The sequence below is a fragment of the Mesoplodon densirostris genome, chromosome 10 (assembly GCF_025265405.1).
Source record: "Mesoplodon densirostris isolate mMesDen1 chromosome 10, mMesDen1 primary haplotype, whole genome shotgun sequence".
Classification (NCBI taxonomy): Eukaryota; Metazoa; Chordata; class Mammalia; order Artiodactyla; family Ziphiidae; genus Mesoplodon; species Mesoplodon densirostris.
Genome location: NC_082670.1, coordinates 75,697,677 through 75,721,936, shown reverse-complemented (window position 1 = coordinate 75,721,936; position 24,260 = coordinate 75,697,677). Strand labels below are relative to the sequence as shown.

At 39.5% G+C, this 24,260-nt stretch overlaps 1 protein-coding gene across 1 annotated transcript in view; it reads right to left on the bottom strand.

The window, feature by feature from the left end:
• Positions 1–24,260, bottom strand: part of CACNA2D3 (calcium voltage-gated channel auxiliary subunit alpha2delta 3) — a 794,881-nt gene that overhangs the window by 283,032 nt on the left and 487,589 nt on the right. The window contains exon 12 of the mRNA XM_060109938.1: positions 1,287–1,365. Coding sequence (XP_059965921.1) covers positions 1,287–1,365 — 79 coding nt within the window. The remainder of the gene's footprint in view (positions 1–1,286; positions 1,366–24,260) is intronic.

Below are 24,260 nucleotides of genomic sequence, written 5' to 3'. Positions count from 1 at the left end.
GAAATCAGGGTGACAGGCTGCTCTCAGGGACTGTATGGCCTCAGAGCAGAGATAAGACATAACCACAGATCAATGTAACACTAGGAAATCATATGGGGCATTTCTGTGCCAGGCACTGAGCTGCCAGCTTTACCTGCACGGCCTCATTCATGCTCACAGCATCTGTCTTGGGCAGGTATCATCACTATCTCTGTTCTGTAGGTGATATAACTCAGACCCAGGTAGGTATGGTTACATCCACCACCGTGATTGGTGTTTGGTAGAGGTTGGATTTGAACTCAAGGAGTTTGGGTTAAGACTCAAGGAATCTAGAATATACCACCTATTTGCCTCCTATGCTTTGCCTTCTTGGTTGTGTGTAGACTGAAAAGAAGCCCTTCATAAGACTGGAGGCCCTGTTCCTTCCCTCCCTGTGCCTTCCCTAAAGCATTGTTTCCAACATACATCAGGGGCAGTGAATGTAGAAAATTAACCTGTGAATGTAGAAAACCCAACAATTATTGAGCACTTACTAGGTCTCAGCACTGAACTAGGCACATAATCTGTACCATTTCATTTTTTAACCCTATATTCAATAAAAATCAAAAAGAAAAGCTATTATCACCCTCTCTACTTTGAAGATTAGAAAACTGAAGCAGATTACAGTTAACTAAGTTAATTAGTTATGTAGGATAAGTTATGCTATGGGAACATATCAAACTGGAAATCTCAGTGGCTTAACACAAAGGTTTATCACACAGACCATCCATCATGGGCTGGCAGATGGCAGAAGACAGGGTGAGCGGAAAGGCATCTGCTCCATGCGGCCACTCAGGAATCCAGGCTATTTCATCTATTCCATCATGTAGCTTCAGAGTTCACAGGAGCAGAAAAGAATATAGATACCACCAAACCAGCTCTTAAATGCTTTAGCCCATAAATGACCCAGATTGGTTTTGCTTAAAGCCTGTTGGCCAGAACCAGTAAAAGGGGGCTGGGAATGGTGAGTAAGCACATGGATATTTGGGGCATGATAAATGGCTCTGCCATAGTAATTCTTCCAAGGTCACTCAGCTACTAAGCAATAGAGTGGAGAGGCTTAACCACTCCACTTGACTATGTCCTCAAAGTTTATAAACACATTTTGGGAGAAGTTGTTACAAGTCAGTCATAATCATTTAGAAACATCCAGACCTTATCTTAGAATTCATAGCCTTCTGATAGAACTCTCCACTTTCTCGTGACTGTCTCTGTTTCTACACATCCACGGAGAAGTTATTCAGAACTGAACCCATCGGGGGACATACCTTTATTGGCACAGGCCATCCACTTGAGATTGTCTGCAAAAGCAGCCTCTCTTCCAATGAGGTACGTGAAGATGCGAACCTGAGAGGAAGAGGAACACACGGATCAGTGGTTTTCACTTTTCACCCTCCTGCCCAGACCACAAGTATGGCTCACACGCATGTGGTTTACCTCTTTAATGCTCCATGCTTCCCATCTTTAGAAACATATTTAAGACATTTGAAGTAAAGTCAGCTAGAAATATATTCAAAACTCGGGCCTTTGATCTTTTAACCCATATGGCACTGGTGGTGATTGTTTTTCGGTGTGCAACTTGCGAGAGAGGAGAATAACTTGAAACGGAAGACTGGCAGCATCGTGGGCCTGGGTTTGCTACACATATATGGACAAAGATCATCCAGGTCTGGACCAAACTGGCAACCACTTTCCTCATCCGCACAGGAAGTACAGAGTGTGCTCTTCTTGGGAATAAAAACACCACCGAAAGAACTTCAGCATGCCCCCCACCCACCCAATGGTGAGAACAGGCTGCAGACACTCTCTTACTGTCTGTGGTGGTAATTAATTGGGATGAGAGGCACAGCCTATAGCCAGGAGACCAAAGGGAACCCTCTCTAGCCTTCCTAAACTTTGGCTCCTAAAGAGCAGAGAACACACTTTCTATTTCTCTCACTTTCTATTGCCTTCTCAAATCTCTATTATGAGGCCAGAATTCTTTGAAATAAAGTACAACCCACCTCCCAGAGTTGTACTTGAGGGTTAGATGGAAGAAAAACAAGAAATTAAAAGGGTTAAAATCCTTTGGTTCACATTTTAAATGGCATGTGGGTCAATACCACACAGTCCCAACAAAATTCTTCTGGCAGGTGAATTCAGTCCTTCGGCCACCAATTTATGACTGAGTTAAATGCAGACATGGTATTAGATGAATTACATTCAACATGTGGTCCCAAAGTCTTTCCAGCTGATGTCTCCTCCACTCAGCCAGACTGGGTCAAGCACCCCTACGGTTCCTTCAGAGCCATTATTGCGACTGTTGTTAACTAGTATCCTGTGTGGTTATACCTGTGAGGTTGATCTCCACTAGACCATCCACCTGACAAGGGAAAGGATGGCTGTGCTTTGATGCGGCACAGTGCTTGGAACATTACAACTCAATAAGTGAATGGATAAAAATGTAAATGCACATAGCTGACTGAAAATTAAGATTTTGCTTTAGTTACGAGTATCCTCTTAACTGACACATATAACTGGAAGACTAGTTCTTACGTGATGGTTTATTTCCAACTTAAAGAGATGTTTAAATATACATTATCATTGTGTAGCCTTAGTCTGTCCTCATTTGTGTTCAGTAAGGCAGTTATTTCATCCATCAACAGCTCCTGCAAGGGGGCTTCCGGGGCAGATGAGCAGACAGAGAGGCCTTTGCTTTGCCTCTTCCATTCCCCCAGTTCTTTTCCACACTATTCCCACTGGAATCACATTGGGAGGAGGGATTTTTTTTTTTTTTTTAATTGGGAGATTCTGACTCTCTTGGGGAAAAAAAATAGAAGATGCAACCTCATAGGCCCAAAGTGGTCACCACTGACCTTCCTACACAGAGCTGTCCCCTGTTCACTTTTCCTGCCTGGCCACTGTTGGCTTTTAGCTGAAAATGTCTGATTTAGGGAAAACTGAGGCTCGGTTAAGTAAAGTGATTTGCTTAGTTTCATCAAGTACTTATCTAATGAGACAGGTCTTCCATGACCTCAGGACAACACTGGGGTCTCCCCTCAGTTTCCTGGAGATGCCGGTTCTGTCAACCCAGCCAGCTACAAGGCCCTGAGCTAGTACTCACGGGAGCCAGACCAGCCTCAGGCTTTTTTCTTCAAAGATCTTTACCTTTCATTTCAAATTCAATTTATTTAAAAGGAAAACATCAGACTAATAAAAACCTGCACAAAGCAAGTTCTTAACGAAGCAGAAAGCATAAAAGATAGCTCTTAGGAAGTGAAGCTGTGAGTCTATCTTTGCAGGCAAAGAGGAAAAGACCTGACGCAAAGCAGCCTATTTGTTCTGAGCAAAGGTACCTGCAGGTGCCAAACCTCCTCTGCCATCCAGATGAAGCACCTGAGGACAAACTGAGTTCTCTCTTGGAGGCATAGTTAAAACCCCAGAACAGTGCTGTGAACCACTCAGGAAAACTTACACAGTTTCTGATTTTAAAAGATGGCAACCTATTTGGAAAACCAGTAGGATTGCACCAAACTTCAGACCAGACATGATTACACAATCATGAAAACCAGCACCACGACCCCCTCCACTAGCACTGCTGCCCCTACTGCCAACACTACTGTGGCTTCTCCAGTCAGCACCATCCCCTGGGTCAGGTATGTGCAAAGACATTTATAGCATTATACTCATTTTGTTGGTTTGTATTTTATTTTATTGCTTATGAAAGAAAATCAGAATCACGTTAAATATTTCCATTTATGTGCAGCCCTTGGCTCCCAGTGAATTGGCCCCCTTATTTAAGTAGAAATGGCGTGGAAATGACTCGTTGCCTCTCTGCGTATAAAATAAACATAATCAAACAATACTGGGTTCATGCCCTGGATTTCTCACAATAATGCCTTTCAACTGGCAACAAAATGAAGGGACTTTACTCCAAAATAAATATTCTGGAGATCCATTTAACAACAGCATTTTATATTTGTAATTTTTCAGACTCAGTAATTCTAGCTCTAGGCATTTATCTATAGCCAGGCTAACAAATAAAATGCCTATGGGGGCCAAGCAGGTCTAACAGAGATGACACAAAGTCACAGATGTATGGAGAATTGTAGAGTGCATATCTTCTTAAAGCCCTATAATTCGGTTTTAGACATTTTCACAAATACACAAATATGTAAAAAACAAGGACCTTCACCTTTATTATTTGTAATGGTTAAAACCTGTTAAATTCCAAGTTTCTCTTTATAGCTGATTGGCTAAAAAACTCATGGGACATTCATGTAGTGGAATACCATGCAGCTATGTACTCATGAGAAAGACATCCATTATAACTTGGCAAGGGGGAAAGCAAGTTGTGGGATATTGTGTAGCATAGAATCCTATTTTTTTTTAAAGGGGACTTACACTTTTTACTCTGTAAACTTCTATATCCTTTGAATGTTTTTACAAATGAACAAATATTGCTTTAATAATTAAAGATCATTTTAAATGAAAAGAAAGTAATGACACTGCTACTTCCTGAACCATTCTCCAAGGACATAGGAAAAGTAAATGTATCAGTGAAAATTAAATAGGAGAAGAGATGACCTGTGGAAATTAAGTTCTGGCCTTGCATCTTGTAGGGTGGGCTGCCTTACTCCACTGCTCAATGAAAGGAGTGCAAAACCTCTATGAGTAATAGAGTCAAACTGCTCCTTATTTCCATCTCTAACAGATTCTGTAACTTTTTGGATTTTATGTCCAATAATTGGAGATTTCTTCCCTAAGAAGCTCCACCAAACAAACTTTGACAAGTCTGCCTAGAGCCCAACTACTTTTACTATATGGCAAGCCTCCTTAGCAGAGACAGATGGGGATGGTTCTGAAAGCCAGGTTCATAGCACAGATGATCATGGGAAGGGGCCATGGCACAGTTCAGACCAGGGCAGTCATCAGGACACACCAAAACTCCCCAGAAAGCCAGGCTTTTGTGCTCATCATCCACAGGTATGAATGCATCACTTTCATGACTGCAGCACAAAGGCAGGAGGCAGGGGGAAGTCTACATCAACCTATTAGTTCATTTTGATCTCCCATTTGAGTTTGGATGGTCTTTAAATATTCTACAAACCCAATTAAGCTTAATAAAACGTTAGGATGTAGACATTTCAAAGCTCAAAGTCACTTAATTTAACTTAGTATAAAACTTCCCAGATGACACAAAGAACTCAATCCAGTTTTTCCAAAACACAGATTATGCTTCTTACTCATTTAGATACAATTCCCTCCAGAAACTTAGAGGAGTACTATTCCTCTCAACCTTTAGTGCACATAGGGTAGTTTGAGTTTGCAAAAATAATCAATCAAATTCTCTCCTTTCTACAGCCATTAAACCGGGGAAGGAGAGTGGCTGCCAGCAGAACTATAATGGGGCAACTGTACAGCCAGGAAACAGGCTGCTGCTGCCTTCACAACTCCCTTCAGTGTTGAAGGAGAAATAACCAACGCCCATGCTTTTGAGACAGTCCAAGGGTAGCATTCATCATCTGTCACAAGTAACTTCTGAGCACCAAGTATGTGCCAGGGACCATTCTTAGTGTTGGGGATACAATGGGTAAAGAGAACAAACTCTGTCCTCAGGGAGCCTACATTTTCATGAGAGTAAAACAGATGATAAATGGCAGATTCATAAAATGATTATGTATTTGTTGGATTAAAAGCTTATAAAGAAAATAAATCAGGGTTATGCAATGGAGAATGATGGGGGCTGCTATTTTAGAAAGGGAGGAAGGGAAGGCCTCCCCAATAAGGTGCTGCTTGAGCAGGGATCTGGACAAGACATGGGTGGAGCTGGGGAGCAAGACATATGGCTATTGGGGAAGAATGTTCCAGGTGAAGGGAGCAGAAGGTACAAAGCCTTGAGATAGGGATACTCAAGGGATATTGACAAGACCAGTATGGATGACGTGGAGTCAGGTAGGAGAGATTGTACAGGATGAACTTGGACAGACAACAGGTGCCTAATCATGTGGGCCTTGCAGTCTCTGTTAGAGCCCGGGCTTTTTCTGTAGCAAGAACAGAAGCCATAGGAGGAACTGAGTAGAAGCCTGATGTGGATTGACACATATCCTGTGAAAGGATCATTCTGTCTGCAGTGTGGAGAACAGGCCTTAGAGATTTGTGCTCATCCTGGCTGCCCATTCAGCTTTCCTGTGATGTTCTTACAGTTTGGAATGCCTGGGGCCCAACTGAGACAATCAAATCAGAACCTCTGATTTGGGCAGGGCCCAACTTTTATTCTCCCCATGGAGAGTCCAATTTGCATCCAAGTTTAAGGACCACAGCCATAGGGAGATAAGAATAGAAGCACAGACACTAAGTAGGAGGCCACTGAAACACTGCAGGTGAGAGATGACAGTGGCTCTAGCCATGTGGGTGAGAGGTCTCAGACTTCACTGGGCATCGGAATAACCAGTCCCCAGCACCCATCCTCCAGAGATTCAGATTAAGTAGGCCCAGGGATCTACATTTTTTAGAAGCACCCATGATGGGTCTGAAACAGGTGGCTGGAGTCCAACACTTTAAAAACATATCACCAAAAAGATAAGGCCTGAACAAAAAGAAGTGGCATTGGGAATTAAGAAATATTTGAGGCCATTTCCAATAAAGTGATTCTATAGATTGCAAAGGATTGAGGCTAAACTTCAAGGAGTTTACAATCCACTGGGTGGTTAAAAAAAGAAACAGAGGAGCTGGATCAAGAGGACATTTTTAAAGAAGCCTGTGTCAATCCAGCAAAGCAGGAATATCAGACACCAGCTAGACTGGGTAAGCAGGATCAGCCAACTGCACTTTCTTCTTTCTCCAAGAAAGGACAGATCTGTACCCAGATGTCTGTAGCTGCTGAGCTGGGTGTTCACACCCAAAGCATTGCTTCTTGAAATTACAATAGCCCCACTATTGGGTCCCGATACAGAGGAAAGGGCTGGGGACAGGGCACTGAGGAGCCTCCAAATATACAGTCTTTACTTTTGTTTTTAAAAACGAAGGCAATCTTTTACTTTAAAATAACATTTAACTATAAATTCAGTATTTCTACCTTTAAAAACATGCAATTTATGGGTTATAAGTATAAATAAAATTTGCTGAATCATCCAGTTACATATGGTTGCCCACACCCATGTGTTCCATATTTCAATTCAGCTAGCAGCCTCTGCAAACAAGCACGTAGACTCACCTTCACATCTTCTCACCGACTTTTGTCCCTTTTGACTCACTGTCCAACTCAGTTATTCCCTAAAATATACCCAGGATTTCTCAAAAATGGTACACAACTTCAGCTTTAGAAAGAAGTCTTCTGATGTCTTTGTGTTTTAAAGTCAATTGTTACTAAGTTCTTAACCTGTATCTTCACAAAAAATATTCCTAACCAACTTCTATTGTTATTTGCTCATTTCTATGATTTCCGATGCAGGGAAGCATTTCTGAATAAAATCTTTAATCTCTAAGCAGAAAATGAGAGCTGGAACTTGATTAACCACAAAAATGCTTCATAAATCACTGCCAATATTTGTCTTCATGAAAATTCTGCAAGAGTAGAGGTGGGCTCAGAGAAGGTGGATGCCAATGAAAACAGTTTTATTGAGCAGGCTGCTTTAATCTAGAAGCCATCATGCTCATAATAAAAGAAGAAACATCTTTATCCAGAAGGACAAGAGAGGCAAATAAGGTAACAGTGCCCTGAGCAGCAATAAAATGGGATAAATTGAATTAAATTACAAAAGTAATAAAATTTCAACAAATGAATATCATAGACCATTATGAAAAATCGACTGTCATTCTGGGGATGCTCTAAGAGTCTGTATAATCTCCTTCCTCTCAAGCACAGTGCCTGATATCTCATGTGTGGTACTGAAAATATCCTAATTCAGAAAAAATTGCCACTTGTAATCTTCTAGCCAGGGATGGAAGTCCAGTTTTATGGCCATGTATTTTTCCAAGTGAAGGAGATGGCTGTCTCTGGGTCACCCAGAGACTGTTAACACTTAGGTTAGCACTGTGGAATAGAGATTACACACCACTTCAAGAAGCAGTAAGAAGTCAAGATATCAATTTCCTCAAAGGTGGGTGATACAATTCATTAGACTATCCAGCTCCATTAACTGCATTCAGGGGGTATTTTTGATGCTCTGATATCTGGGGACTTACTGTCCTGGAGAAACTGCCCATCCCAATTGGTTAGCCAATTTTGGAGATAGTAAACAATTTGCCTTCAAGTGCACCTTTGATATGTAAACCAACCAATCCAGACCCCATGCCCCCAACTATCTCCTTTTATCAGGTGTGCACACCCAGGGCCATTATCCACCTGCCCTAATCACTCCAGGGCCAGATAGGTACCAGAGAGCTAGGGACAGTCCCTACATCCCTGAGCCCACTGAAATTATTCAATTTTAAGCCTGCTTATCCTGCTTTGCCTCTTTCTTCCCACAAAAACCACAATGAAGGCTTCAGCCCATCAGTTCCCCTCTCCACCGTCACTCATCTTGTATTGGTGCTTCCCCGTGTGGCCCTGCATAGTATGACATGCCTCTTGCTTCCAGGGGTCTATGAGCATAATAAACTTCTTCCTTCATGACAGTCATTTCCATGTCTATGTGCCTTACTATATTTGATTAAAACGAATACTGAGTACGCTTAAAACAGTTGGGAATCAGGAGAATTGGGTTCCAGGTGAGTCCAAATCCATACTTACTGTCTTGGCAATCTTGACTAAGTTAGTGAAACCCTCTGAACTGCTTTCTCCACCTACACATGGATCATTCATTCATCCATTTACTGTGATCAATGGTAAATGAGATAATAAATGAAAAGACAGGTTGGAAGCAATAAGTTCCAGTCAGCTAGGGTTGCATTCCACTTGTGTTTCAGACAGTTTGTTGCAGTAAAACCAAACAAGGTGAGCCCAGGAAAGCCAAATCTCTTATTCATGGATGCCTCCCTAACCGTACCCAGAGGTTTGATTGAAGAGGAAACTGACTTTTGTGAGTAAAGAAGAGGATTTTTCTAAGAGAAGGGTTTTGACAAGCTAAGGATAATGAGATTGAGAGTTCCTAACACAATCAGAGTAACATCAGAGGGATAACATGAAACCTTCTATTAACCTTTGCGAAGTCATGAGATCCACCATGAATTTGACAAGGGCTATGGACTTTCTCCCCACAAAAAAGGCTGAAGGATGTACATTCACAATTTCAGATAAGATTCATGAGGTTTGAGGTATCTCCTCCACCAAAGTCCAAACTGGGATTCTCTAAGAACCCTCTGGATTCCAGGTTAAAAACTGCTGTCTTATATAATTCTTGTATTCTGCACTATAAATTTCTCAAAAACAGATTGTGTTCTTTGGACAAACAAGATGGGCACTTTCATCTTAAGTGCTTGCCAAATTGAGAGAGAAGTTCATTCACTCATTTGCGTGCTTATTCTTTGATGATTCAGTGAGTACTAGATATTGGATATCCATGGTCAGATCCAGAAAAGTTGCATGAGGAATAAGTCCTCAACATGGAGGAATAAGATGTCAAGAGCCCTGAGACAGAAAGGGCATCACTGTAAACCCTGAGTTTGTATGATGACATCAAGTCATGGAACCTCTGAAGGAGCACATTTAAAGGAGCAGGCATGGAATGGACAGACAGACTTGATTCCTGTCTCATTCATTTTTGAATCCATAGAATCCAGCACAATACTTGGCAAAGAGCCAGCACCCAAACACTTGTTGATTGGCAATGCCATAAAAGTCCCCTTCTACTGATAAGAAGACTCTTGAAAAAAAAACTCACCTCCCATGGGTGAGGTGAGGTCAGCTGGGAGGTCCCTCTCTGCCTCTCTTGCCCTCTTAGACCTGGAGAGATCAGTTATTTGTTAACAAGTATGCCCCATCTTCCAAGAAGCCTTACAGATTCAATACAATAAACAAAAAGAAACTCATGTATGTAAAGCTGTTAAATTAAGCAAAACAGATCAGAAAATCCACTTATGGAAAGAGAAGCTAATTGTTCCACAAATTGGGATGGCAGTATTTTTGCTCATGAAACATCATGGGATCGTGTAACTCCCTGGGTTAGAACCCTCTGATGTCTTCCCATTGCACTTAGGATATATTGCAAACTCCTTATCACAGCTAGATGCCCTGGAGGACGTGGAAATATGACAAAACCGTTCTAGCTTTAGAGTCTTTGCCTCCACCTTTCCCATTGCCTGGAATACTCTTCTCCTCCCATTTTGCATGGCTAACTCCCTCTGACCCCAGTTCCCCTCCTTTGGATCACTCCATTTGTCTCCTCCATGGCGCTTAGTACATTTTGCAGTTATCTTTATGATTTGTTTGTTTATTTGATTTACATCTATTTCTCCCTCCAAACAGAAATATAGATGTTGTGAGGGCAGAATGAGGCAACTGTGCCCAACTAAGCATCCAGCATATGGTAGATTCTCAATCTATATCAGTCACCCACTTTCTCTTCATTTCTTTTCACAAATTTTGGAAGTCAAAAGAAGTCAGCATGGGATATACTAGAATTTATCAGAGTTAGAGCCCTTTCTTTCATTACTAACTCCATTTTAAATACTTTCCTATTTTTCCAGACTGGTCTGCTATCAATCAGCTGAAGTTTTTACTTTCCCTCTGCTCAGTTCCCTTGGTTTCTTTTTACACTGAAGCTCAGTGATAAAACAGGAAGAAATGGAGAAATGAAAAAGCTCTGGTCTTTGTTATTACAGTCTCAGCTTTAGGGGCCATAAAATGGTGTCTTATTTAAGGCCATCCATGGGTGGATGATCAGGTTTATAATATGTTTCTTCCTAGGTTCTTCCCCTTGATTCTAGATGAAAACCATGCAAAGATTGAAGCCAACTGTATTTTAAATTACTGCCTGCTTCAGAGATTACCTAGCAGGGAAAAGACTACATCTTAAAATAGTGATGTGACCCTTCCTATTCCAAGCAACTTTCAGTGGAATTCTCTCCTTTTCCCCCATAGTTTGTGACAATTTGGACAGATGGCATCATTTCATGGAAAACAGAGATGACTGGGTGGGAAGGTTAGCAGAATGCAGTGGATACAAGACAGGGTTAAGAATTAGGAATTGGACACACCTAGTCTTAGAATCTAGGTCTTCTCTGAAGGAGCTGAAGACCGTCTAAGCCTCCTTTCCTTACTTGTAAGATACTATGGTTAACATAATAGGACCCACATGGCAGGATTGCTGTTAAATGAAACAAAGTAAAATGGTGGGGGTTGGGGTGCAAAAGAGCATGTGTGGCGGGGGATTCTTTCTAAAAGGAGACCTCCAATGGTCCTTCTTGCCTGGACCCTAAAGAGAATATCGACTGGGGAAAAGCCTAGGAGTGCAAAGATTGAAGACTTGACTTGGGCCTGCCTCTCCAGACCTTAGAGCAAAGCTCCTTTTTCCTTAATGTTCCTCCCCACAAGTTTGTCTCTCTTTGCCTTCCTCTACCTCTGGACTGGGGAGACTCCAAGGGCCCAGATCAGGGTACAGGACCAAGGCCCACTTGGCCTTGGGCACAAGTGTGGTTCTTGTGTGTTCTCACTGGGATTTGTAGCCAAAACCCACAGAAGCAGCAGCATGATTTGGATAGAGCACCCCCTCCACAAACCATCCTGGTGACTCAGTACAGCGGCAGGTTATAGGTCAAGGATGTAGGAGTTTGGAATTCTGCCCAAATCATTCTCAAACCCATTAAAACCAACAGCTGTTGTGAATTCTAAGCTAGCACTGTTGTTTTCTCCCAAGGTTCTTGTCACTTCTATTTCCCCAACCAATCCATCCTGTCACTAAAAATTAGTACAAAATAGCAGCTTCTGCTGTCATCTCACCTACTGCCTTCTGGGGCTTACTGTCAGTAAGAAAAGTCAAGGGCTTGTCAGAAAACTGCAAGGATATTGTTGAGGACAGTGTTCATTCCATTTTACCTGTGATTCTCCAAGAGGTAGACAGGTAGGGACATGGCTCCTGGGGAGAGCTAGGGTGTGTGTGTGTATCAGAATCACCTCTGGGGTTTTGGCCATCTATACATGTTCATTATCTATACACCAACCTCTGCCCCCTCCAGGGATTCTGGTGTACCCCAAACCTAGAACTTCCATTGTGAGAGCAAGCCCCCAAGTTCTTTGAAGATCCTACTCTAGAGAGCCACTAAATTAACATAAATGAGTAAAGGCCTCAAGTGGACAGGACAGGAAAGTAAATGAAAGTTCCATAGGGATTGGGGAGCCATTGTCTTCTTTTTGAGAAACTCCCGGGGAAAATTTATTGTCTTCCATCAGTAAAAGTTGTATTTTATCCTAAGCAACTGTTATGTTTTATTCTTACAGACTGTGAGTCTTACAGCTGTCCTGGGTTCCTGCTCTGCACTGGCTGCCTCAAGCAGAGGGCTACAACCCCTCTGAGATAAGTTGTTTTGGGCTCTACTTTTATACCCCTGACTTTGGTGTCCCTTTTTCTGTCCTACTGAACTCTAATTTGTATTACCTTTTCTGTTTTCTGTTTCCTATCTACCCACCCTCCTATCTACTCTTCCATCCATCAGGTATTAATGGGGTACCCATCATAGTACTAAACCCTCTGCTCAATGCTGGAGATACTGTGGGGAGGAAAAAACCATATGGTCTCCACCCTCGCTGAAGTTGTAAGTTTTGAAAATACATTTTATAGAAACAGGAAGGCAAAGAGATATAAAGAAAAATAGAGAGAGAGAGAGGAGATGGGCCTGCTGTTCTGTTACTCACTACTGCCGACTTCTCAAAAGTTGCTGGTTGAAGACCCTCCTCAATTTTTTACACTATCTCTATCCTAACTTTGTGAGCAACACTGAGGACATGGGTTTGTTTTTCTCTCTGGTTAGGGGGACCATGGTAGAGCCCTAAAAAGCATCATCTTCTTTCAGAACTGCATCACTTCTGCACTTATCCCCCTAAACAGCTTAGTTTCCTGAATAGGATACAGGCCATCTTGAGCCCTGTAGCCCAAATGCCAGTAGATAAGGAGGAACTTGTGGGGTTTCTTCAGTCTTTTACCTGTAGTTTATTACTTTATGCATTGCACAAAGAAATGTACATTTATTATTTAAATTGATAAACTAAGCATTTTTTAAAAATTTAATTGTTTCCCCCCTGCTTCATTGGGATATAATTGATGTATAACATTGTATAAGTTTAAGGTCTATAATATGATGATTTGATAAGTGGATATATTGCAAAATGATGGCCATAAGGTGAGTTAACACATTCATCACCTCACACAATTACTACTTTTATTTTTCTAGTAAGAACAGTTATGATTTACTCTCTGCAACTTTCAAGTATATGATACAGTATTGTTAACTATACTCACCATGCTGTATATTAGATCCCCAGAACTTATTTATATTGTAACTGGAAGTTTGCAGCCTTTGACCAGCATCTTCCCCATTCCCCTCACTCCTCTCTCCACAGCCCCTGGCAACACCATTCTACTCTCTGTTTATATCAGTTTTGTTATTTGTTTTAGTTTTTTTTAGATTCCACATATAAGTGAGATCATGTAGTACTGATATTTGCCTTTCTCTGTCCAACTTATTTCACTTATCATAATACCCTCAAGGTCCATCCATGTTGCCACAAATGGCAGGATTTCCTTTTTTTATGACTGCATTTTATATATATATCACATTTATCCATTCATCTATAGTTGGACACTTACGTTGTTACTATGTCTTGGCTATTGTGAATGATGCTGCAATGAATATGGCGGTGCAGATATCTCTTCGAGATAGCGATTTCATTTCCTTCAGAAAAATTCCTTCCTACAGAAGTGGGTACATATTGCCAGATTGCTGGATCACATGGTAGTGTACTTTTAATTTTTTGAGGAATCTCCATACTGTTTTCCATTGTGGCTGCACTAATTTACATTCCTGCCAATAGTGCACAAGGGTTCCTCTTATCCATACCCTTGCCAACACTTGTTATTTCTTGTCTTTTTGATAATAACCATTCTAACAGATGTCTTACCATAAAACTTTCTACCCCTGAAAGTCTCTCCCTCTTAATGTTATCTAAAGTAAGTCCCCATTTTATTGTCTCAGCTCCTATCGGTTTTCTGCATAGAACTCAGTACAATTACATTTATTTGTCTGTCACTTAGCTATGTTCTGTTCCCTGCACACACACACACACACACACACACGCAGAGAGAGAGAGAAGAGTATAGGCTTCATGATGGAAATACAGTATGTTTTGTTCACCATTGTTGAACTCTTAATCCAGCACCTGACCCATAGCAGATACCCCCAAATATTTGTCAGATAAATGAAGTAATGTGGTTATTGCAGGCAATTAAAAGGTATAAACACAGGTTAAATGGGGATAATCTATCATGACATATGGAGTAGGAATGTGCCAAGAGAAATAGAGGGATTAAATGAGTACTGATGTATAAAAACTGAGGATGTTGAGCACTGGCCCTTTGCCAGATACCATACATGGTAGGATTGCAATGGGAGGGCACTATCATTATTCTCATTTAGCAGATGAGGAAACTGAGACCTAGAAAGGGTAGGAAACTGTCCCAGGTCACAGAGCAGGTAAGTGACAGCTACTGAACCCTTTTAAGGCACATGGGACTCCAAAGCTCATTTTCTTAATTGCAACACTGTGATATGAGAACACAGTAATAGAGCAACGGACATGAACTGCCAGGTCAAAGAAGAAGAAACACTCATGGCAACAAAACAAACAAAAAACCAAAGTGTTTAAACCCACTTTTAAGCATAAATACAAATATAAATTAAAATAAAAATAAGAGTTTTGAGGTGTTATTCTGGTTTATTTTCGCTATTAAATTGAAAATGATTTGTTAATGACAATAAAAAATTAGGAAATAGGGCTTCCCTGGTGGCGCAGTGGTTGAGAGTCCGCCTGCCGATGCAGGGGACGCGGGTTCGTGCCCCGGTCCGGGAAGATCCCACATGGCGCGGAGCGGCTGGGCCCGTGAGCCATGGCCGCGGAGACTGCGCGTCCGGAGCCTGTGCTCCGCAACGGGAGAGGCCACAACAGTGAGAGGCCCGCGTACCGAAAAAAAAAAAAAAAAAAAAAAATTAGGAAATAGTCTTTCTACTGATGGGAATATAAACTGTAGCTTTCTGAAAATAACTTGGCCATATGTTTCAAGAATGTAAAATGCATATAACCTTTGATATGGCAATTCCATTTCTCAGAAATCACTTCTAGGAATTTCTTTTTTTACCACCAAGTTCAAATTTTTTACTTTGCTAAAATGTACAAATAGAATTAATGTAACGGTCCACATTCTATGGCTTTTAAACACTTAGCCAATGATGATTTCCATAAGATGATGTTGTCCTTCCTATTTTAGAAAAAGTTCAGATGCCTTATATTCTGTGAAAGCCTGATTTGCCTTCCTTTCTACCCACCAAATTAATTTGTCTTTTCAGAAGTCTTGCTAGATATTTTCTTTCTTTGTCTCTCCATGTTGCCCAAGGACACCATCAGAGAGGGAAGCAAAGACTTAACATAACGGATGTATGTTGCAGTACTGTTCGTATTAGAGAAAAATTACAATCTAAATGTGCCCACAGAAGGAGATTATAATACATTCGTTCAATGGCCTTTAATGAAGCCATTACAAATAATGGTAAAGTTGATGGCTTAATGAGTTGGAAAGACATCACTAACTGAACAAAATAGGTTCCAAAATGCCATGGACAGTCTTATCTAACCTATAAAAAATTAAAAATACACATATATAGAAAAAATAATGGGAAGATATATGTGAAAAGTATCTAATACCATAATCTCTGGCAGTGCTTTTTTACAAATTTTCTACTGTGAACATGTAATACTTTCGTTATAAGGAAAATACTTTTCAGAAAAAGACAGTCAGAAATTTCCATTCATTTCCATTCAGTGGATATTTACCGAGCATCTACTATGTGTCAGGCTTTGTGCAAGGCACTAGGGGGTTTCAATGTTGTCACAAGACCTGACTCCATACAGATGACACTCAAGTAGGAAAATGCACAGTTTAGGGCTTATGTGTTAGAGATGATATGCTATTAAATAGGTCTCATAAGTATGTTCCACTGAAAATTGGAAGCAGCACCATTCTACAGGTCATCAGAAATGGTCTGGGCCAATAGCTACATGAAGGATCACCCAGAGCTGTTGAGAAAAGGCAAGCCCTGATTCATCTGTATATTTGCAGTCCAAAGCTTATTTCCATGGGTATTCAACCATCATTTCATTTTATGTTTCTCCCTTTTGGATACTGTAAGTGCTTGAGACACTACAGCAGAGCCTCCCAGAGATCATGCCCTCTGAAGGCGCACCCTCTACATTTCTTGAATCTAAAAAGAAATGATACAAATGAACTTATTTACAAAATAGAAGCAGACTCACAGACTTAGAAAATGAACTTACTGTTACCAGGGTGGAAGGGTGGGGGGAAGGGATAGTTAGGGCGTTTGGGATTGACATGTACACACTGTTATATTTTAAATGGATAACCAACAAGGACCTACTGTACAGCACAGGGAACTCTGCTCAATATTGTGTAACAACCTAAATGGGAAAATGTATTGTATAACTGAATCATTTCACTGTACACCTAAAACTGTCACAACATTGTTAATCAACTCTACTCCAATATAAAATAAAAAGTTAAAAAAAAAATCTAGTCTGCCAAGAGGTGTTGGGAAAGTCCACCGAATTCTACTACTATTGAAGACTGCCCAAGAGGTAGGCCTGCCATTAAGAAACCAGACAAATGAATAAGTAAGTCAATACAGCTTTGTAGCTGACCATAGGTTAATGCAGTATACTTTGATTTTCTTTAGAGGTGGAAAATAGAGGAGAAATGCTGGTAGGCTGCTTGTCCATCTCCCTGCTAGAGCAGAGAAGGACTGGACATAGTGGCTTAATAGTTACAACCCAAGCTTTGCATCCCCAGGCCTGAGGCCAGCCTCCTGCCTCAGCAGATAATGAGTTTGGCAATTTCTGATGGCCTTTTCTGGATGCTAATCCTCATCACAGAACTTCTATAATGCATAATATAATTTAATACACCTGGCAGACTCACCACCAGTTCATTCTTTTGTTATGTAATAACCCAAAGTGAAGTCGAGGATGGTTAATGCTGTGACAATCAGTTATTATCCCCAATAACAGGCGATTTTCAAAGGATTATTGCCGTCAGAAACCATTCTGTAATAACTGGCAACTGGAAGCCAATGTAGCAAAGTAAGGCAGTCTGAGAGTTGTACAGATCTGTAAAGACGTTTCAAGCATCTCCCAAATGAAATAACTGCAGTTGTGATGGGATTCACCAGCCACGATAAATCACCTCCTCAGAAAAGTTAGAGAAATGTATGCCTTAGAGTTACTCTTTGGCACCTTTCTATTTTTCTGACTTTTCACCATTTCCCCTCATCTTTGCCCTTTCACAATATTCTGGCATCCTAACAGCCTGCTTCCGGGTAAGTTACAGGAGTCCTGGGAGCTATCTTATGAACTGATTGCACTCTGAAGATACTTTGCCCTTGTGTCAGACCCTGGAGAAGAGGTCAGTCATGGGACTGGATCTGAGGGATTTCTTTTTGATCTGTATGTCCTGACTTAATTGAATCTCACTTTAGGAAGATAATTTGGATTGGGTTATGACAAGAGAAGAATGACTTATTGTCCTCAGCACGCAGGAGTTTAAGTATCAGTTTATGGCAAAGTCAGACTTTATTCCGCACAAGCCTACCCCATTATCATAGGGGCCCTGCCTCATGGAAGAAGATTACCTTTCAGGGAGCGGTTTCATTAGACAGCAGTCCTTTCTTAAAAGAAATGCCTATGAATGATATATCTCCTTAGGATGGTTCCCAAAAACACACTCATGTTATCCAAACTTGAAATCCAAATTCTGAAACATCCAAAAGGTGGTTTTGTTATGTCACTGCTATGATAAAAATCATTGAATTCTTTGTACTTTATGCAGATTGCATAAATCTTAGCTGTTTGAACTTGGGAAACGTATTCAGCGATGAAATTAAATCGACATCATCTTCCTTTATCTTGGCAGTTCAGATGGCTAGAGGCAATTGCCGCTCTGGCTGTCGGGTTAGGATTGTCAGTGTTAAAATTATTATACTGCCTTTAAGTTTAGCTTTGATTAAAAATTAAATTAAACTTCCCTTTATCATTTTCCATACCCCAACAACATGCATGTATTCTCCAAGTTAAATCAAGATGGACTAAATATTTAATACCCTGTTCTAATTAGCTACAACTGTTACCTGATTTCTCTCTGTAAATGAATGTGAAAGGGCCTGGGAGGCCTAACGTTAACCTTCATCCACTCTCGTTATAGGAGAGAAATTAGAGGCTCTAATTAGATGCTTCAAATTACAAAGAAATAGAATTTTCATAACCAGCTTATTAAAATCCTAGGGCCCCTTTGGAATAGGGCAAATTGCTTCTACTCTGATCTGCTTATCCTGGTACAACACCATACAGAAGACTCATGTTGTCTGCCATACACAGCTCATATTTTTCCCAAATTAATGAGTACTCAAATTATTCCAGCTGCCCTCTTGGCACAAGGAAAAGTTGAAAATCTGTAGCTGCCAAGTGACGTGGATAACTCAGCTGCTAAATAAAATATGCTTAAGGGGACACAGCTGCTGGGGTTCCTATTTACATTAAAATTACTAAATCCATGAACAGAGGACAAATGTCCCAAGGCAGCTAGACAGCATTCAGCACTTGGGTTAACTCTTTTATTGGTCCAGGACCCTCAAGGTGCAGTGTGCCACCTAGTAGGGCAGAAATAGGAAGTTTTTACCAGATTACATTTTTCCCCCAGGATGGATCCCTAAGCATTACAGTGGGAGAACCAGTGAGTCCCTGCTTTTGGAAGTTCTAATCAGTTTTACTTCCTTTGATGTCTTCATACAAGCTAATCCAAACTTTTATTCTTACTAAAATTAAACAGATCACATATTTGTTAAATTTTGACGTTTCATAAGTCCTCAGTAAGATTCTCTCTTCTCTGCTCTGATCTCTTTATTGTTTAAAGGGTTCAATCAAGTTCAGATGACCAAGACATGTGGGTTTTAGGAAATGATGCCCCAACTACAGCAATGAACAGTATCTCAAATTGAAGTACTCAGCCATTCGGGGGAGTTCTTAAGGAGGCCCCTGAATAACCAATTCACACAGAATGTGACACCATGGGAGAACAATAAAAAACAAGAACAAAGCATGAGGGGAAATGAACCAAGTAAATATTCATCATTTATTAATATGAAATTAATATGACCATCTATTACTGTCTCAAAATTCCAGTCACTAATATGGGATTTTATTCAAATGTCTCCAAAATCCCTGATCATTGATATTAGCAATGACCTAGTCCAGATCAAAATTGTTAACACAGAGTTCAAAGGCTGAACCCCTATGCAGACCCATGTCTCAACTATACACAGCATTCAAGCAACCAAACACCCCTCAAAAAATTTATCAGCTAGGACCATCTTCTCTGGTTGAATTTGTAAGTGGGTTACAAGTTATAGCCTGGGTTCTCTGGCTAATGACAAAAACATGTTCTGTTTATCGTCCTGAACATTCTGCCCTGTGCACTCTGCATTGTCCAAATCATGTAAAATTATAGAATGATGTCATCAATTAGATCAGGCTCAGAGGAAACAGATGAAGATTCTATAAACACTTTTCACCCTTAAACACATAACCTAAACAGAATACTTCCTCTCTCTATAAGAGAAAAATGGCAACAAATGAGATTTAAAAAACAGAGTGGGGACATTTGAAAAACATTTGAAGATGATTAAGGAGACACAGACCTAAGTGAAGATAAGGAGGAAAATGTTGTTCTCAGAAAGAAAAAGAACGAGTCTTGACACTGAAAGAACCCAATACAAAGTCAGCTGCAATTACACAGCAATGTTTTGATCCATGCCATTGCCATACATACTTTTACTTATACCAAAGTGTTTCCCTGTAAAAAAAAAAAAAAAAAAAAGTGTTCCCCTATATACATGAGTGTCTCCACAGAAGACATTACCTGCCTTTGAATAGTTCTGTCTCATCTAGAATCTGAGAACTCAGATATTTTTACACAGTCACAGAGTTCTGGATCCTGCTGAAAACCAAAAATTTTGGAGATGTGGGCTTTGCAGTTATTTCCCTAGGATGGCAGTCACACTCCCCCTCAAAAGACAAAATTCTCTCAAATTCTTCACTGTCATTCTCATCATGACACTTCTGACTCTTCTAGGGCCACTGTGAGCTCTGGACAAGTTCTGGATGACATGAAAAATCAGCACACAAGGTGTGACCCTGAAGAAAGAGCAGAAGATGTAAATGACCGTGACTTGGAAAAGCATGTTTACATTTCATCTTGCCTTTGACACCTTACAGTGTAAACACAAAAGTGATCCTCAACAACTTTGGGTGTTACACAGAGTCTTAATAAATAGCTCTGATATATGGGGTCAGGCAAACCTGTTAAATTAGAAAGATGGAATAAAGTGTCAATTATCCACACTGATAACAGGAAGAGAGTCATGGATAATATTAAGTGTCAGATGTTCTAAGTGTCCATTTCAAAAAGCAGTATGACTGCATAAAAGTATACCTTTCCTAATTATCTAACAGTCAGTCTAGGAATGTGGAAAAGAGTATGCATACACAGGTGTACGTATGTCTATATAGGCAGTCATTTATATGTATAACCACATAAAACCACTAGACAGACTTACATGCAATAACTAACTGACTCTTCAGATTCTTTTATTTTTTGCTGAGTGGACTCTTTTAGGATAATTGCCAACCTAGTTCTGTATGGTAGATCAAATGGGCTGATACTGTTTAAAACATAGTTCCCTATCTTTTGATGTAATGACACTGTTACTTGATCTCTTGACAGTTTCAATTTAGAAAATCAAACCAAAAGATGTGTTTAAAGAGAATTTAAATTCATTTTATTTCAGTAATGCAGCAATGCTTGTTGAAAAATGTGACAATGCACTGCTAAGAGTCAGACTCACTGTGGTAAGTTAAATATTGTTTCAATCTGATATATTCCCTAGAGGAAGCAAAACACTTCAAAATGACCATGTCCATTAGATACTCTTTCATATCTACATGCACTAGCTAGCGTTTGAAAATAGTCAGTAACCACTGGAAGCAGAAATAAGGCCCAATGTATGTCCACAGAGATGGGTCTAACACAGTGTTTCAGAAACATGTGTTCTGTGATGGTGATGGTGCTCCTATTGTGGATTCCACAGGAAATTTCAATCCCCCCAAAGGCTGTTTTCTGTCTTGTTCCTTACTATATTCTCAACATCTAGAACAGAAAAGTTGAACACATAAGTGTGAAAGATGCTGGTCTATACCTTTAATATGCTAATACTATGGAGTGTATTTTTTTCCAAGTCAAAACTGGGGCCCGTAAAGCTTTTCTGAAAGAAAAAAGCCTCTATGAACACTAATTTTGAAAATGTAGAGCACCTTTAAAATTAGCATTCATAGAGATTCATATTTTAGGAAGAAGTACTTCATGACTGTATTGACATAAAGGCAATACTCCTACCCATAACGTATGAAGGGAAGGAGCTGGCGTTTCTGTGCTAAGCATTTCATCAAGAAAGCTGCATCTGGATGCCCACCACTACCTGGTGACTCTGTACACAGTCAAATAGCAACAGCAGATTGAGTCCAGCTTCCTGAATGCAAGAACTTTTACAACTAAATTAAAAAGAAAGTGTTAACTGGAGAAATTCTACTTCTAGCTATGATAAACTAGCTACTGTCAGATGAATCCTGACCCTGAGAACATCTATTAAGATTGGATAAATTACAAACAAGCAGCTATTTGGAGGCATCAGAGGACAACTGTGGAAACCAGGACTTGAATGTACTAGATCCTAGAGTGAAGAGAATTCCATGGAAAAAAGCTCTATATTCACCACCATTTGCCTCATCACGGCATTTGCCAATTCATGGAGCAGGGCATGTAAGCCAAACATAAAACAGAAATGTAGAGTTAGGGGCAGCCTCACTAAGATAAGGAGGCAAAATTGGGTTCAGGTCTACAAAGAAAGCCATAACACAAGGGAAAAATATCCCAAAGAAAATGGGACCCTAGAGAAGTAATTCCATATTCAGCAGGAAATTTCTCCTTAATTTAAGGCATTTGCTAATCTCTAAGTTGTGCACGTGTTAGATAAGACTCCATGAAACTAAGCAAAGAGCAGCTGATAAGAGATTGAAACATTAAGTAGAGAATTTCACAGTTGCAAAATGCTAGGAAAACAAAAATTGAAGTTAAGGGTTCACCAAGGAGGACCGGGTACAGATAGAGAGCAGGCTTTCAGTTGAAACCTCTGAAAGGGCTATGCCCCCAAAGTAAGGACAAATCATAAATAAGTTGTAATTGGTTCAAGATACTCTGCCTGCATTTTCTCTGCCTGCCAAAGAATTTATTCCTCTCAAGAGGAAGAGTCTCCAAAGTCTCAACAATTTTTCATATACACCATCAGGCAAGCAATCAAGAATTGCTAAGCATGCCAAGAAACAGAGTCAAATAACTAAAAATGAAAAAAATAGAATTACAGGTGATCCAGACATTATAGTTATCAGGCATGGACTCTAAAATAACAATGACTAAAATGTTAAAGAAAATAAATGAAAAGATGAAGCATTAAAAAAAGAATCAAATGGAATTCCTAGAACTGAAAACAGTGACTAAAATTAAGAATTCAACATATGGTTTAATAGAAGATTAGACACTGTACAAGAGAAGATTAATGAACTGGAAAATAAATCAGTAGAAAACAATCAGATTGAACTACAGAGAAGAAGATCATAGAAAAATTTTTAAAAGGTAAAGAATAAATATGCAATCTGGTCAAAAGGTCTGACATGCAATTGGAATGCCAAAGAAATTGAGAAGGAATGGGACAATGACAATATTTGAAAAGAAACTAAGACAAACATTTTACAAAACTCATGATACAAATCTAGTCATAGATTCAAGAAGATAAATGCTTTCCAAGTGGAATGAATACAAAATAAAAACATATTTAGACATATCATAGTGAAAATTGTAAAAACTAAAGATAAATATCTTTAAGTCAGCTAGAGAAAAAGAAGAAGACACTACTCTCTAAGAACGATAATAAAACTTACAACTGCCTTTTCAATAGAAATAAAAGGCAGACGCACACATCTTTAAAAGGCTGAAAGAACCTAAGTCTCAAACTGGAATTTTATGTTGAGAAAAAGTATCTTCTAAAATGACAACAAAATCAAAACACTTTCAGAAAATTTGTTATCAGCAGAATTCAAAGAAATACTCCAAGCAGAAGGACAATTATCCCAATAGGAAGCATAATAATGCAGGGAGGAATTATAACACAGAAAAAGAAAAACTGTACGAGTAAATCTAAGTAAATATTATCTGTTTAACATTACAATAATCATGGTTTGGGGGTTAAAATAGCATGAAGGATCCAAGAGGTTAAACAGAGCTAAACTGTTTCAAGGTATGTGCATTATCTGGAAAGTGACAAGTAATAATTTAAGGTAGATTCTAATAAACTAAGGAAATATAATTTCTAGGGTAACAACTCCAATAAATAATACAATAATTTATTACTAGCAAGCTAATAGAGGAGAAAATTGGGTAATAAAACATTTTTCTCTTTTTTCAGATTAATCAACTAAAGAAAAAAAAAACGAAGAATAGATGGGGCAAATAGCAAGATAGTAGGTAAGCTCAAATATATTAATAATTATATTGAATACTGACTATTTTTTAGTACATTTTGCCCTATCTTTTCACTTTCAAGCTTTGTAAGTGCAATGTAATTATAAATAACATTATTTGTCTTTAATAGATGTAATAATAAAAAGGCTGATTTAACAGGAAAAATGCCAACCCTAAATATGTATACTGATGATAACAAAGACATAACAATATATAAAACAAAAACTGACTGAACTAAAAGGAGAAACAGGAATACAACATCACAGTGGGGTATTTTTAACACATCTCCCTGTAACTGATAGAATAAGCAAACAAAGCAAGAAGTAGAGACAAAGGACATCTGAATATTACAATTAGTCAGTTTGACCTAACTGACATATGTAGAACAGTGTATCTATCCATCAACTGCAGAATGCGTTT